The sequence below is a fragment of the Crocodylus siamensis genome, chromosome 13, assembly GCF_052110815.1.
Source record: "Crocodylus siamensis isolate JL-2025a chromosome 13, ASM5211081v1, whole genome shotgun sequence".
Lineage (NCBI taxonomy): Eukaryota > Metazoa > Chordata > Crocodylia > Crocodylidae > Crocodylus > Crocodylus siamensis.
The window spans coordinates 23,626,061-23,642,257 of record NC_143407.1 but is presented as its reverse complement, the minus strand read 5'-3'; the positions used below and the strand labels follow the sequence as shown (position 1 = coordinate 23,642,257).

The 16,197-nt window shown below is 48.7% G+C and overlaps 1 protein-coding gene across 2 annotated transcripts in view; it reads left to right on the top strand.

Moving 5' to 3' along the window:
• The window catches only part of CAMKK1 (calcium/calmodulin dependent protein kinase kinase 1), a 222,264-nt gene that overhangs the window by 167,849 nt on the left and 38,218 nt on the right, over positions 1-16,197 (top strand). For both annotated transcript variants that reach the window (XM_090025527.1, XM_090025528.1), the window contains exons 10-12: positions 7,159-7,358; positions 7,937-7,990; positions 10,176-10,249. In XM_090025527.1, the coding sequence (XP_089881653.1) occupies positions 7,159-7,358; positions 7,937-7,990; positions 10,176-10,249 (328 nt within the window). The remainder of the gene's footprint in view (positions 1-7,158; positions 7,359-7,936; positions 7,991-10,175; positions 10,250-16,197) is intronic.

Below are 16,197 nucleotides of genomic sequence, written 5' to 3'. Positions count from 1 at the left end.
TTCTAGTCAAGCTTTCAGATATTTCTCATCATCGCTCTGCCCCGACAGTACAGAATTAGTCTGTACAGTTTGCTCTGCGACGTGTTGCTCACATCCCTTATTTTAAAAGACACTGTCAGTCAAACTGCCTTTTCCCCTTGAAATGCACCAAGGGTGAAACACACGGCATTGTAGAAGCATCCTGTTAAGAGTTTATTTCATGTCCTGTGTAGCTACCATGCACTAAAGTGGAAATCCTACATGCTAGAAAGTGGCCTAACACAGGGAACAGTGCTAAATCATGTGATAAAACATTCAAAAAATCACTGATACTTCTATCTCAAAAAATCCATTTTCTTGTTTTCCTGACTCTCTCTCCTCAAGTCATCCAACTGATCAGTTTTGTAAACTGGTAAAAGTGTAAGCAGACTTCTTGACCCAGTTCAGTAAGAAAGTGTCAGGATCTCTACGGTTTTGCACTCAGTGATGACATTTCAGATACCTTATTCCAAAAGCTGTTTTTAAAATTTAATGCTGTTCTTGTATTACTATCCAGCAAATCCAGGTTACTTTTTAGAACTATGCTTCTGGGCTTTGGTTGCCACATGGGGCTGGGAAGGAATTTTTTCCTCTTCTTGCTGCTACGTGGGGAAGGAGGGGAGCGGGGTCAGAAGCACTGAGTGCTGACTGCTGCCAAAGCTACAGATTTTGACTGGAGTGCTGGGAGGTGCCAGTGCTCCTGCTGGGACTTAAACCTGGGATGTGGGACATAAGAATTGCCATTTACTGGGTCAGATCATAGATCCATCTTGCCCAGTCTCCCGTGGCCACACAGGGGTGCCAGCACTTCCTCCTCTGCTGGAGTACCTGGGCAGGGAGTCCACAGTGAGCCTCTCCCCTCCTCGGTGGAGCCTGCTGCCCTGCCTGGCTTGTCCAGAGCAGGCTCCTGCTGGCTCTCTCTCCCACCCCACCCTATGGCAAGGCAGGAGCCCCAGGATGGCAGCCCTCAACACGGGCTGGCAATGAAGCAAGGGAGAGCCAGCAGGGCCAGGAGCCTTCTCCCAGCTAGGTTACTCCCTGTGGGGGAGGCATAGGCCCCCCCAGGAACCCAAGACAAGAGCAAAGGCAAGAGCTTCTCGAAAGCCTCCTGCACACATTGGGGTGGGGAGGGCAAGGGGCCAGTCACCAGGCCCAAACCACAGTACCTAGGGGAACCAGGTGCTCTTCATTTAAGAGCACTGCACTCAGGCTGTCCCTGGCTCTGCTCTGGGCTCTCCACTGCTGCTGCCCCATCCAACTCGGGCAGCGGGACTCCTTTCCCAGCCCTCACCCGCTGGCACGGGGTGAGGTACTGGCTGTCCAGGAAAGAGGGCCTGCACTTCAAGACCAGGCAGTGGGGCCCCCAAGATCATGACAGCCTCCAGGTTCCACAGCATGGGAGTTTTCTTCCTTGCCACGGGGGCCACGATCCAGGAGGTGGTGGAGAAGGGGGTCTCTGTGGGAGACAAGCATGTCCCCTCAAGCCCCTAGGGGAGCTGGGGACCCAGGTGGTCCTGAGCTTTGTCCTCCCATGCCTCCCTAACTTGGCCATCCTGCTGGAGGCCCTGGGTAGAGTCATCTCCCTGGTCACTCCCTTCCCGTGGGGGGCTGGGACCCGAGCCTCTGCCACGTGCACTCCTTCTGCCCCCAAGTGACAATCCAGCTGGTGGCAGGGGTCAGGATGGAGGCGAAGGGGGTTCTCGGGGGGTCCCTTTCCAGGTGTCCCTAATAAAAATCAGTTACATGGTCGGGGACCTGAGATTCTTCTGGTGCCATGCACTGGGGCACCTGCACCAAGAGTGCCCCTTAGGTCAGCAACAAGGGGCACTGCAGGCTCCCAACACGAAGAGGGGTGCCCATACCACTGGCACCCTGGAGCTGCAGCTGCTGTACTCAGGCCCCCGACAAGCTCAAGGCACCCTGTGCTTCAGCCACCGGTGAGAGGTGGGGGCAGGGAGCGAGGGAAGCCGGCAGATGTGTGCAGGAGGCTTTCGAGAAGCTCTTGCCTTTGCTCTTGTCTTGGTTTCCTGGGGGGGCCTATGCCTCCCCCACAGGGAGTAACCTAGCTGGGAGAAGGCTCCTGGCCCTGCTGGCTCTTCCTTGCTTCATTGCCAGCCCGTGTTGAGGGCTGCCAGGATGGCAGCCCCCTCCGGGGGCTCCTGCTTTGCCATAGGATGGGGTGGGGTGGGAGAGAGAGCCAGCAGGAGCCTGCTCTGGAGTGAGTGAGAGGTGGGGGCAGGGAGTGAGGGAAGCAGGCAGAAGAGGGAAGGGAAGCGTCTCCCCCCCACCCCTGTCGTTACTCTCCCCTCTGCCCCTAATCCCAAGCCATCCCATTCCCCCAGAGCTGATCCACCCTCAGACCAGCCCGTGGCTGAGTGGGTGCCGGTCCCCTCTGGGTGGTGCAGTGCTGCCAAAGCTGAGTGAATTCCCAGGCACAGCTCAGGCCCTCTGACATGGAGGGAGCCCCCCTCCAGCACGCCAAGGGGGAGCCAAACTGAAAGACATCCCTGATTACCCTCCCCCCCACCCCATCTGCACTAGACACCCGCCCCCAGGGAAAATAAAAAAGATCAGCCCCATGGAGGAGGATCTGTGACAGCTGAGCATCTCAGGGAGGTGGGAGCCCTGGGGCTCATGCTAGTGAGCCTGTTGGGGAAGAGCTCCTTCCCCAAGCCTCTGGGGAGGGCACTGACATCACGAAGGTGCCTGACAGGTCTCCTCCTGCGCCACCACAGACCACTGCAGAAACCATCTCGGACCTGCTATGTGATCCCAACAAAGAGGGCCCTCTGACACCCAGGACAACCCTGAGGGAGAACCCTGCACCGACCCCCAGGCTCTGCCCTGCCAGCCTCTGAGCCCACCCTGTCCCAAGGGCCTGCCCGCTCCCTCCACCAGTATTGGGACAAACAGCGGACTAGGTAGTTCACACCACCACTGGGGCGGAGGAAAGGAAAACAACCACCCCTCCCAGCAGCCAAGAGGAACCCACTGAACCACAGGGCCAGGAAGAGGGCATCCAGGTCTCCGTGGGCTCTGCAGAGTCCATGGACCTCTCGGCCCAGCGGTCCCCAGAGACGGCCTCTTCCCAGCGTGGGCCTGGGAGTGGGACAGGCTCAGCTGCGCAGGGTGGGCAGCAGCGGTGCTGGGAGGGGTGGCTACAGGGAGTTTTGGGGTGGCTATAGCACCCAATGGCATAACATGTAGGCCCGTGTCACACACACTTCACCTCTCTGCTCAGTCAGACCAGTTTCTATATTGAGTCAGGAAGGAATTTTACCCTTTGCCAACACCCAGTGAGTCACCATCTTGGAGTCACTATTGATGCTAAGATGAACATGGGCCGGCAGTGTGGGGACGCACTCAGGAAGGCCAACCGCACCTTGTCATGCATCCACAGATGCATCTCAAGCAGGTCCAAGGATGTGATCCTCCCCCTCTATGTGGCACTGGTCAGGCTGCAGCTGGAGTACTGCATCCCGTTCTGGGCACCGCACCTCAGGAGGGACGTGGACAGCATGGAGAGGGTCCAGAGGAGGTCACTCGCATGATTAGGGGGCAGCAGGGCAGGCCCTACGAGGAGAGCCTATGGGACCTGAACCTGTTCAGCCTCCACAAGAGAAGGCTGAGGGGAGATCTGGTGGCCTGTTACAAACTAGTCAGAGGCGACCAGCAGGCACTGGGGGAGTCCCTGTTCCCCCGAGCACTGCCAGGAGTGACCAGGAATAACGGTCACAAGCTGGCAGAGGGTAGATTCAGACTAGATATCAGGAGGCGCGACTTCACGGTCAGGGCGGCTAGGATCTGGGACCAACTTCCAAGCGAAGTGGTGCTGGCTCCTGCCCTGGGGGTCTTTAAGAGGAGGCTGGATGAACACCTTGCTGGGGTCGTTTGACCCCAGTACTCTTTCCTGCCATGGCCGGGGGTCGGACTCGACGATCTACTCGGGTCTCTTCCGACCCTAGAAACTATGAAACGATGGAAGAGTGGGGTATAGCCCTTTTCCTTGGATCTCTTGAGTATGTTTTAACAACCCCAAGTCTGATTCAGCTAACCCTTGTAGCAGCAGGACATTAGCCACCATTGTCCCCCTGCTTCACCTGTGGCAGGTTAGGGTGATACATCTTGTGATTGTGTCAGGGTTGACTAATTTTATGAATAGGTTAGACAATGGATTTGCAGGATGGTTTGGATATGGATAATCTTGTCTCTGGCAGGAGTTTGGACTACATTACTTCTAGGGGTGCACTGATAGAGATTTTGGGGGTCAGTACTGATAGCCGATATTTAAGAAGACATATCGGCCGATACCAATCCTATATCCGCTACAGCTGCCTCCAGTTGGTAAGTCCAGTGTGTGTGTGTGTGTGTGTGTGTGTGTGTGTCCCTGCCCTCCTGGGGTGCAAGCGGCAGTGGGAGCTGCCCTTGCCCTATAAGCTGCACCCCCCACCTCCTGCCCCAGCTGGGCAGCACCTGCCTGTCCCCTCCCTCACCATGAGGGGCATTGATCTGCCCCCCCCAACACCCCTTCCTCCCCCCTGCCTTTCCAACTTACCAGCTGGAGGCAGCTCTCCACGCTGCCGGCTCTGCTCCATGGTGCCCTGCGGCTGCATGCAGCATAGGCATTTATTGGCCAAATTATCAGCCCCATAGGGCCAATATCCGATATAGACAATTTTCTTCATATTGATCCGATATCAGACCGATGTATTGGTGCACCGCTAATTACTTCTGATGGTCCCTTCCAGCCCCACTTTTTTGTGAGTCTGTGAGTCTTCTCCTTTACCCTTTAACACATAAATTCATTTTCTTGCAACAACAGTTTAGGAATTTGGCCAGGATAGCTTGTAAAACCAGGATAGCTTTTAAAACATGTAGCATAAGGGTATCTCTTTACCTTGTGGAGTATATTGACGGGCTGTTCAACCTCTGTGTAATTCAGCTAAGTCTGATGTTTGCCACTACTTTCTACCAGAAAAGATTTAGAGTCAGTCCTTGCTTGCCAACAAAGTAGTTCATTTGGCCTGATCATAATTGAAATCTTCCTATTATAACAACATCTCAGAGTGGGTGTCGGCATGAAAGAGCATGATTGCTATAAAAAAGGAGGTTTATAAGGCTACCTTCCTGAACATGAAAGTGGTCAGAGTGGCAGTGAGTTTTTTGTGAATCGGTTTCTTATCTTTCATTCTTTTCTCTTCGGTAAGAAAGCGTACTTTCTCAGGCTCTTGGACAAGGCACAAGCAGAGCAGAAGGCTATCTTCCAGGTTTCTGGGATTGTCAACCTGCTTATTGCTCAAGTGTTCAGAGCAGAATCCTTCAAACTGAAAATCCTTGCTGATTTCTAGCCTGTTGGTTAGCCCTGACACAGGAATGATATCAGACCCCCCTCAATCTAACATAAACCCTTTCTGAAATGTCGCCTCCAAACCTTGTCCTCTTCATGTTGTAGTTCTGACTCCATTGTGAGGGGCCAGGTAGGCAGGTTTGGGCAGAGCCCTGCAAAACTTTAGTCCTGTGAGTCACAGGACTAAAGTTTTGCACAGTGTCACAGTGACTTTGCAAAATCTGCAAGACTTTACTCCAATTAATTCCTTTTACAGCAACCTCCCTGCCCCTTCCCCACCCTGCACTCTGGGCATTGTATTGCTGGACTTGGCTCATACCTGCTCTCTTTGTTTAAGTACTTTCAGCATTTTTGTGTTTGTTTAAAGGAGGTGTAGTCTTGCTGAGGTGTGCCAGGTTGATAGCCCCGGGATCAGAGCTGCTGCATGCCCTTCATCTCGCTGACCTGGACACAGCTGGCAGTCCTGCTACGCTGTGCAGCATCCTGTTCAGATGTCGTGTGTCCAGCTGTATTCCAGGAAAGCTGTGGGCAGCACCATACCTAGACTCCTAGAGGCCCCAGGCAAACTTTTAGTATTGAGCCCCCCTTCACCATAGATAATAATAATAATGATAATATGATAATAATAATTACCATTTGGGGGCCCTCTTTCTGTCCGGACCCTGGGCAGTCACTGGTTCGCCCATGACCGTGTCTGGCCCTGCCTGTAGGCATGTGCTTATGGCTTCCATGGACAAGTAGCCAGATGCCTCATTTCTCCTGCTGGATCAAGGTCAGGAACTAGGCAGCAGTATATGGCAATGGTCAGCAACCTATAGCCCCCTGGCCAGATTGAGCCTGTGAAGAGACTGGAACCAGCTCACAGCAGCACAGGTGACATACCCATGGTCATAGCACCTACCTTTTTTATCTATTCCCCCAGCAGCTACTACTGATCATCATGAGGGTGCAGGGACATAGTTTGTGGTGGGCGTTGGGTTGCAAGCAGTGGTCCATTGTGGCAAAGAGGCTGCCAACCCTTGATATACAGCGACTGGTATTGGCCCAAGGCTACTTGTCCCTGCTGCCAGCTGCATCAGCCACATTGGCATTTCCTCCATTTCAGCATCCTCAACCCACTTAGCAGCAGGAGGCCTCAGCACTTTCCCAAAAGCACTCATAAGCTCCTGCTTCTCAGAGGTGAGCAGAGAGGCAGAATTGTGGGAACAAGCTTTATTCTCCTTGCTAAATGGCTGGGGTTGCACGAGGAAGTTAGTGGCTGCCCTGCTGCAGCATTTATTTCCAAGCCCTTGGTCCCATACCAATTTAGATCCACTCACCCTATCACCCCCTGGCACGCAGAACAGGCACAACAGCCTCCACCGCCGTCTGCTAAATCTGTGCTGTGGTGTTCAGGAATAGCAGTCGTCCGACTGTGTCTCTTCCCAGAGCTGTGTTTGTATAAATGATGCTGAGTGTAAATAAAAACTCTTTGGCTAAGTGGTTACACCACATCAATGAAATTACTATCTTTTTAAATATGGCCACGTATGTTTTTTTTGGTTTTTTTTTAAAGGGATGCTTAATACGCAGGAGAAAACTAATAATACCAAGTTCAGCAAGGAAAAAAATATACTTAAGCTAAAAGGGCTGAACAAAGCTTGCAGATTTTAGAAAGTATGAGAGAGCCTGTGGCTTTCTAGAGTGGGACATTTGCCAGCATCTCTTTGGAGAAGGGAGGGTAACATTTTGGATTTTGGTTTCTTCTGGATGTGTGGGCACCTTTTGAAGCTCCCTTTTCCATCTCCTTATAGTGCACTATCAGAAGATCATTCATCGTGACATCAAGCCATCCAACTTGCTCCTGGGAGATGATGGGCATGTCAAAATAGCGGATTTTGGAGTCAGCAATCAGTTTGAAGGGAGTGACGCCCAACTTTCCAGTACTGCTGGGACACCAGCCTTCATGGCTCCTGAGGCAATTTCAGATTCTGGCAAAAGCTTCAGTGGAAAGGTGGGTCAGTGCTGGTCTGTGTAGCAAGACCAGGCAAGATGGGTTAAAAAAGTACAAAAGAAAAGAGGGAGGAGGGGTAGCATTCAAACCAGAAACCAGCCTTGCTCATGTGCCTTTGTGTTTTAAAAGCCAGGAATATTAGGGCAGACTTATTTTTCTTTTGCTCTTCAGTAAAATCCTGGGCTCCAAACTCCGTTGTTACTCCAGACAAAACTTCTGTTTTTTCCTACAGGGGCTTGGACTAAATGATGTCAGATTTTGACTCATCCTTACTTTCAGGAGGCAGAAATTCTGCTGCCTTTCTCAGCTTGAGCATTATCTTTCTGATTGAAATGAATGGGGACTGGTAGTTGGGTAAAGTCCTACTCCTTATGAATAGAGGTGATGGAATCTGACTCAGAGGCATTAAAGTATGCTTTGTAGCTATGGTGCCTTATCTATCTAATGTCATTGCTCATTATCTGTAGACTCAGGTTCTTAATCAAAAAGGGTATTTTATGTCTGAGAAAATAATTGGATGCTCTAAAATATATCTAATGTTGTATCTGATTTATTAAGTACAGTTGCTTCTTTTACAGGCACTTGATATCTGGGCCATGGGAATTACCCTGTACTGCTTTGTGTATGGGAAGGTAAGATGATTGTAAAATGATTGAATTGTGTAGAGAAGCAATACCTTGGTCATCTTCTTGTCTGAGTCACAAACGACAGTGCAAGAAAGGGCCTCGTTTTGCGAGCACTTGTTCTTCCAAATGGTCCTACATAAGTTAGCTTTGAGGAATAAAAATGTGTAAAATGTTATTGTGGTCATACCTGCCCAGAGCAGCGTCTATGGCAATAAAAATGGCTTTCCCAAGTATTGCCTCTATTTAGAAACAAATCAGCAAAGCCTGTAGAGAGAAGCATGGGCTTGATATATAGCCACTCAGATGCTTAGGTACCATGATGCTAGTGAAGTATAGCAGAAGCAAAGCAGTGAGAATAGCCTACTATTCAAGCAGAGTATCTTTATGGTTTTGTAGAAGCCTTATAGGATTCTCCTCCTCTCCTATCCTACAGAGCCCTACAGCTCTCACTGCCCAGATGTAGCAATAACCAATCAGGGTAGCAAGTGGCATCACAAGTAGCTTTGTTATTCTTGAGACATGACTTAATTAGACCAGGTTATTTTACCAGTTTTGATAAGTCCCCACTCTGTTTCTAATAAATTGGAGCCAAATCCTGGAGCAAGTGGGAGAGGATTCTGAACCCATCAGGGCATTGCCTCGTTGTGATGACAGCTCTCCAGATGTAGTCCTGAAGATGGGAGAAAGAGGAAAGCAATAAAACCAGCAAGTTGTGAAGTCCTGTTTCAAGTAACCTTGCCACAGTTGACCTCAAAGTAATTAATGCAAGTTTATTTCCCTTCACTGGGACCAAGCGGCTTGGGAGCCTGGCAGCCCTTCTCCCACCAGAAAGCAGGTGCTCATATTACTTTCTTTAGATCAGCTGTAAGGAGGGCTGTGCAATGTGCTACTCCCACACGCCCCCAACTTATTCTCCAAGCAAAGCAATTCAAGCACACTTCAGTCAGTATAACAGCTCTCATCCTGCCTCCCATGTCACTCTGGTAAGAAGCGACAGAATTGAGGCATATAGAAATCTAAGAAAAAATTCACATCTGAAGCAAATGCTCATGGAGTCCATATATCCACGTGGAATTTGGAAAAGCAATTGCAGAAAAATATTCTGGGCATCGGGTAGGTGGTTAGCGCCTAGGAATTGTAAAACTCTTCTGTCAAACGAGTTTAAGATGCCAGATCTCTGATTAAACTTAAAAAAAAAAAAATTCATTTAGAACCTGATTTTTGCTTTGTTTCCCTGCCAAACTTTGTTTCACCGTCCCTGATGTTGCAAACAATTAACGTAGCGCAAGCAGTGGTTGTGATAGAACAGCAGTTGCAGGAAATGCACAGTTCTGAGCTGAAGTCACGGCAGAGGCATTTCCCAATGTATCTTTTTAAAGTCTAGCTTGCTTGTTCATGATTCCAAAGGTCCTTCTTGATGAAAAAATCCCCACTGTGGGCACACATGGTGGTAACGTACCCATAAGAGAAGCACCACAGGGAAGACTGCACTTCTTCTGAATAGGGACTATGACTAAAGGCTTCCCAACAAGTCTAAATAATCCAGTATGATAGGAAATACTTTGGGGACAGAGGCAGGAGGGAACTATTCCATAAGCTGAAATTGTGGCTAAAGAGAGGCCCTCCTGTGGGGGATGTGTGTGTATGTGTGCACACACATGCCCCCAGTACGTGGAATCTATCCCCTTGTCCATGGATAGTTTCATGGAAGAAATGCATTTGCCTGGTCTTTGCACTAGGGCAGCAACTCTCAGTACTATTCATTTGGACTTTTGTTGATTTTTTTTTTAGGTATTTTTTTTTTAAATTAAAGACTGTTTTAGTGATGTTCATATGTAGATCTCAAAGTGCTTTACAAAAGAGCCCAGTATCATAATCTCTGTATTACAAAATGGAAACTGAGGCACCAAGGAATGCAGTGACTTGCTTGAGGTTACCATCAGGCCAGTGACAGAATAAAGAGTAGAGTGCAGGTCTCCTGCACCCCGGTACACGGCTCCATTCTCTAGGTCATGGGACTCTTGAATGTTTTAAATTGAATTTTTTAAGCAAGGCAACTGTGCACTTAGGAGTGGAGTTGGGGATATTTTACTTCAGATTCAAAGAAAATGTATTTCTGTTGTTTGAATGGTAAATGCTGAGCGGGGTCTGAGATGCCTGACAGGTAGAAAACTGCTGGTTTGTTTTTCAGTGCCCTTTTATAGATGAGTACATTCTGGCTCTTCATAACAAGATCAAGAACAAACCAGTGGAGTTCCCAGAAGAGTAAGTAAACTTTACTGAGCTATTGAAAAATAAAGTGCAGTCTTCCTGTTATTAACCATGCAACATTAAGTGGCACTAGGTTGCCATTGTGCTGAATAGAACAATGCAGACAAGAGATGTTTTCTATTTTTCTGTGTCCTTTTTGTAGGCTTTTGCATGAGACCATGTCACCCCTTTGTTTGAATGCTTCTGCTGCCTTCTTTCCTATCACATCAGATACATGCGATTTGTATCAAAGCCCTTCATAGCCCTAAACCCGTCCTACCTCTCACTTCTCATTTGCAGTTGATATGCTGCTTTCCATCCTGATCAGGCAGTGACACCAGCTTCCATCACGTGTTAGATTTTCAAAGAGGCACTTTCATGCTTTGCTCACACTGCCCTTCAGGCTTGGGAACAGCTCCCTGTGAACAACCGCAAAATCAGGTTTTCCTCCTTCAGGTCTCTCCTTAATTCTTCCTTCTTGTAACAGCTACAAGAAACTTGTTCTCTGATGAGCAGAGACAGCTCCCTGTCAAGCTGACCAGTACTGTCTTGCTGTTCCCCATCTGTCTTTCTCCATCTGTTTCCTCTTGCTGTATATTTAAAATGTAACTCTATCTGGAGTTCCTCTCTTTTGTGTGTGTATGTAGACAATGCCTAGCACTTCATGACAAGACGGTGCAATAATCATAATGACTGATAACTCACTGTTGACTAGATTGTCCTCAGCTTCCTCTAGGAAACACTTGGATTAATGCAAATTTTATTTAGCTACCTATGGATCAGTTTAAGGCCCCTTGCTCACATGGGCAATTACTCATATCAGTACCGTCACTGGATTTCTTGAGTCCATAACCACCCCCAAGTATAACTGCTTTGGTCTGACCATGAATGCGAGCTTCCCCAAAGAAAGCTCTGTGGTAATATAAGTACAACATGAGTGAGTCGGGGTAGTTTTGCTTTGCAGTTGCAGTTTTCCTCTGCCTCAGCAGGGTAAATTAGCTCATGTTATGCTGTGACTGGTACCAAGCCAGCTTGGGTACCTCTGCTTCTGTGACTTCACTGTAAACATATCCTAACAAACCTGGCATAGCTGATTTTGAACAGAGCACTCCTAGGTAATAATGGATTGCTACCTTCTCTTGTAGGCCAGATGCAATTCCCAAAGAAGTGCCTGTCAAGAGGATTTAAATTGAAAGTGAGAATGGGGTTGCAGAATTAGTTGATCCTTCAAAGCTTTAAACAAAGTTGTTAAAGAACTTGGTGCCCTCTGGAAAGCTCCCCTTCAGAGGGCCCACCCACAAGTGGTGGTAGTGGAGGGGTTATGAAGTCTGCAGCTAGGTTTTAACAAGGTTGATTCCTCCATGTGTGCTTTGTCCCACATGTGACCTGATAAACAGGTGACTGACCTATGGGTGTGCCTTGTTTCAGCACTGCTCATGAGCAGGAGTCTTCCTTGGTTCCAACATATGTCAAAATATTTAAAAAATGACTGGTGATTTCAGGTGCCTCAAGTCTCAGCTAGAGACATCTGAAAGGGTGCCCCCTGTCAAAGGCTGGATGCTCACACTCTGGTAATCAGCAGAGGCCACAACCATGCCCATACAGTAGTGGTTATCAACCATTTTAGATTCAAAGCACCCCCATTAGGCTTAAGGCACCCCTTGGGAAATGAAAGCTAGGAGCTGGCACTTGCATTTTGGCTATGAAAAATTAATAGAGCAATTCTTCTGTTGCAATGAACTCCAATTTGAAATCTCTAGGTTTATCTTGTGAGCCATGTGTAGGTGTTCACACACTTAGCAGTGCTAATATTGAGCAGCACCCTGCAGCTCTCCCAAAAGGATCTCAAGGCACCCCACGGTGCCACAGCCCCCTCGCTGAGAATCATTACTGTGCAGTCTGGTTAGCCAGGTTCCTCAGTTCCCAGGGAGGAGTTTGGTTTTCCATTGCCTTTCACTTGTACGAGTTGTGTGAAACATGCTTCCATTCTGATTCTGCTAATACTGTTCACACATGTTGCATTCACGTTTTAAGCAGGCAATGAATGACTCCACCACTAGCATACCAGCAAAGACATCAGGCCCCATGTGCCTAGTCAGGAAGATGTGTCAAAGTTAATGCCTCACATGAAAAACCCCTTTAATGTTCTACTGCTGCCACTAGTTACTGAGACTATTAAGCAGGTTCTCCCACTTCCATGGAAAGTATTGACGCTAATGACAATGTATGGCTGCCCCCCCTCCGCATCAGGAATTACTTGGTACAACTCTGTGGCCTGTGCTACGCCAGAGAACAGATTGCAACAGCATGGGTGGACCCTTCTGGCCTGACAGTCGCTAGGTCTGTGTCATATAGGCCCCCTCTACACGTTACAGCGACTGTGCAATTAACTGCTTAACTGTGCAGTTAAACTGAGACCAACTATGTGTACTGATTGCAGCACAAAAGGGTGCAAAGGGTGCATCAGTTATTAAGTTAGACTTAAAAAATGTGTACTAAATTTATAGCTGGGTGCCATAGGCAGATTAGCACATGGGCACAGGTGGGATGAGGGGCAGTTTGGTGCAGATGAAAGTGGTGGCTGGGCTGGGCAAGTGCAATGCTCTGGGTTGTGGCTGCTGGGTACCAGGCGGGGTGCAGGGCACAGGGTGCAACCGCACCAGAGCCCTGGGAGTGGCCAGAGTCACTGGCAGCAGGGAGCAGAGCTGGGTGCCGTGCATGGTGGCCTCAGCACAGCCGGGTCCCAGCCTGTCCCTGTTGTGATCCTGCACATCAGCCTGGCACCACTGCAAGTAGACTGAGCTGTGGCGGGGCAAGGGGCCACCCCCAGAGCTCGGTCCACACCACACACACCCTGCAGGCAGTGGCTTCGCACACCCAGCACTGCCTGGTTGCGGCGCAGTGGTGTGCAGGGTCCTGTGTGGCTGGCCCTGGGCTCCGGCTCCGGCTCCAGCACAGACCTGCGGGAGGGAGCGGCTGCAGCGGCTCTTGTCCCAGTCCCGAGGGGCAACACATCCTGCTCCGGCTGCTGCTTCTGCTGTGCCGACCAGGGACAGAGCTCACAGCTGCGGGGCAGGGCACGGGCAATGGGGAGGTGCCCAGGCTCAGGACCCCAATGAATCGTAATCTGCCTCTGATGAGTGGGTGCTATCCAGCTTTAATTTGCACATATAGCAGGGTCTCCCCTGTGGTTGGGGCCCCGTCAGCTGACCAGGCTCCCAGCCACAGGGGTGCCCCATGCCCAGCTGGGGCTGGGAGTCCCAAAACTGAAGGGACTCTCAGCTCCCACAGTACCCAACAGCGGTGCGGTTCGGGATCCCGCAGAGCAAAAAAACAACAATGAAGAAGCACAAAAAAAAGTTGACTAGTTTCACTTTCCAAGTGACTTATAAAATGTTAAAAAATCAACTAAATGGTGACTAGCACCTTTGATTTTTAAGCATGATTTAATAATTTAGCCCCTGATCCTGTAAAACCTTCATTCATGTGAGCAGTCTTGGATCTTACATTTTGCCTTCCAGAATGGATTACTCTCTACAGCAAAAGCTTGCAGAGCTCGTATTATTAATGATACAAATATAGGCATTTAAAAATAGAGACAATTCCTATTTTGGCAGTGCAATTGAAATAAAATTATATTACAACAGCATATGATAGTGCCATGATAGCCAGTTGAAGGCCTCTATCATCAGTTCTGTCATAAACAATTTTCAGTGATGCATGTGTTTGCTCAGAGCTGGAGCTCAGGAATATACAATTTCATGCTAGGATATTCCTCTCCCCATGGAGGCTGGGCGTAGCTGTAATCTCCCCAACCCCAGGCTGCATGCTGCACCCCTGCAGCTGAAAGATCGTGTCAGCTGTTCTCTCCCAGATGCCGAAGTGCTCCATGTACCCTGTGGCTGGGAGATCATAGTAGCCACGGGGTGCCTCTCAGGTTCTCCATGGCTGGGAGATCACAGCCCTAGAGCTGCTGGGATCCACAGTCTTGGCTGTGCCCCACATACAGCCAGGATTGTCAGCCGCAGGATATGCAGTCCTGGCTGTGTGGGGCACAGCTGAGATGGAGTCCCCTATTTGCTGGTGCAGGGGGAGCTTGGGATGGAGATCCCAGGCTCCCCTTGCACCAGCAATAAGGTGCAATATGATTTTATGCTGGATCCCACAATCACACCTCATGCCGTGCACTTGTGTCATGGCAGAAAGCATGATTATATGGATTGTGTGTTAGATCCTATTGTGCCTTTACCTGCACATGTAGTGGAGGCCATAACTGAGCCATGCAGGAGGTTGGAACCTGTCGAGCCAATTGAAATAGAGTTGTTGCAAGGAGAAATGCTGTTATGCGGACCCAGTGATCCCCACTTGCCATTGCTGTGCCAAAGGGGCCCATCCGAGCCTGGTTCCACGTAAATGGCTCCATCTAAAGAAAGCCCTATGCATAAAACATTCTGCCAGTCTTCTGTATTGTCACCAGCTCCTGGTCTCCGTTGGCGTTCATTAATTCCTGCATTTGCTTTCGGATTTTTTCCAACTCAGTGCCGAGCTTGGGCAGAGAAATTTTGACCTGCTTGCATTAATTAATCTCTCATTCTAATCAAAATCTAGAAATAAAATTACATGACTTAAGAGTGAACATGAGGGAATTTGAAAACTCTAATGAAATAGGCCTTGCTATAGCACTGGGCAGTCAAGCAGGCCAAAATGTTGCCAACTAAGAGTCATGCATGATGTCAATCATTTCTGATATGTTACCGGCCGCATCCTGTAATCGACTGAGCATCCCCACCTCTCGGAAGAGCTCAGCCCATGATATGGTTAGCTTGTTTAAGTATCTGGCCACTTGTTCATGTACATATAGGATAGCTGACTTATTCTGGATCTCCGTCCACAGATGTGGTTACCGAGTAGTTCTGAGAAACTGGCCCCTATCATTAGGGGCACTGCAGATATCATGAGGATTGTTGCAGTCTCCTAAGCTGTTCCTGCATGATGTGGAGGGAAGTTGATTTGAATAGCACTGCAGCAAAAAAAAGTTGTTTATGTTTCCCTGGCATTTGTCTCTCTGCTCTCTCAGGTCCTGGGCAGTTTGCCCATCACAGTCAGCCATCATATATTTGGGTTAGCAGTCAGCTTACAAGAGACTGTTCCCATCTGTCTCTGCAATAAGTTACTAACATTTAATGGGCTGACTGGGTTGTGCTAAGAAACCTTTTCTTCATTTAAACGTCTCCTTCAGCAATAACTCTTGCTGCATGATTTATTTTGACTTCTTGGCGACCTGTTCTCCAAATCTAAAAAAAGCCATGCTGCTCATTATGTCACTGAGAAGTAGAGAAAGTTACTGTGTGTTGATTACTGTCTAAATTAAATCCATTTATTTGACAGAGTCGGTGAGAAAGAGAGAGCGAGAGACGCATTAAGCAAGAACTCATTGGACTGATTCCAGCCCAGACCTCCCACAGAACTAGCACCTATGTATTTTGGTTTCCATTTATTTGCCATGGTTACAAAAGGCACAGATGCCTGTTGACACCGGGTCCGTGCAAAGTCACTGTGTACTTCTTCAAGCACTAAATAAGACACGTTATTGTGCTCCTGTATTTCTGGAGAGCTGGAGTAAATGCTGGACTCATGCAGCTAAAGTCTTGTTCGTTATGCTAGCTACTTAAGAAACCAGGTTTAATAGGAGGCATGCCTAGGAGTAAGTTGCAAACAGTGATAATGTTGTTGATACATGACTAAAAAGCAAATTAGTAAGGATTTCAAGCCTAGAAATTTGAGAGCAAGGATGATTAGGTGTCTGATCCTAAAGTTCAGTCCATCTTTTCCTGACCTGTTGTTGGGCTATGAAGGCAGTGTGTAGTGTTGCTAACTCTAAGTTTTATGATGAACTTCATGATACCTGATGTTTTTCTGCTAGACCCAGTTCCCAGAATCATAGAAATACATGAGAATCTCAA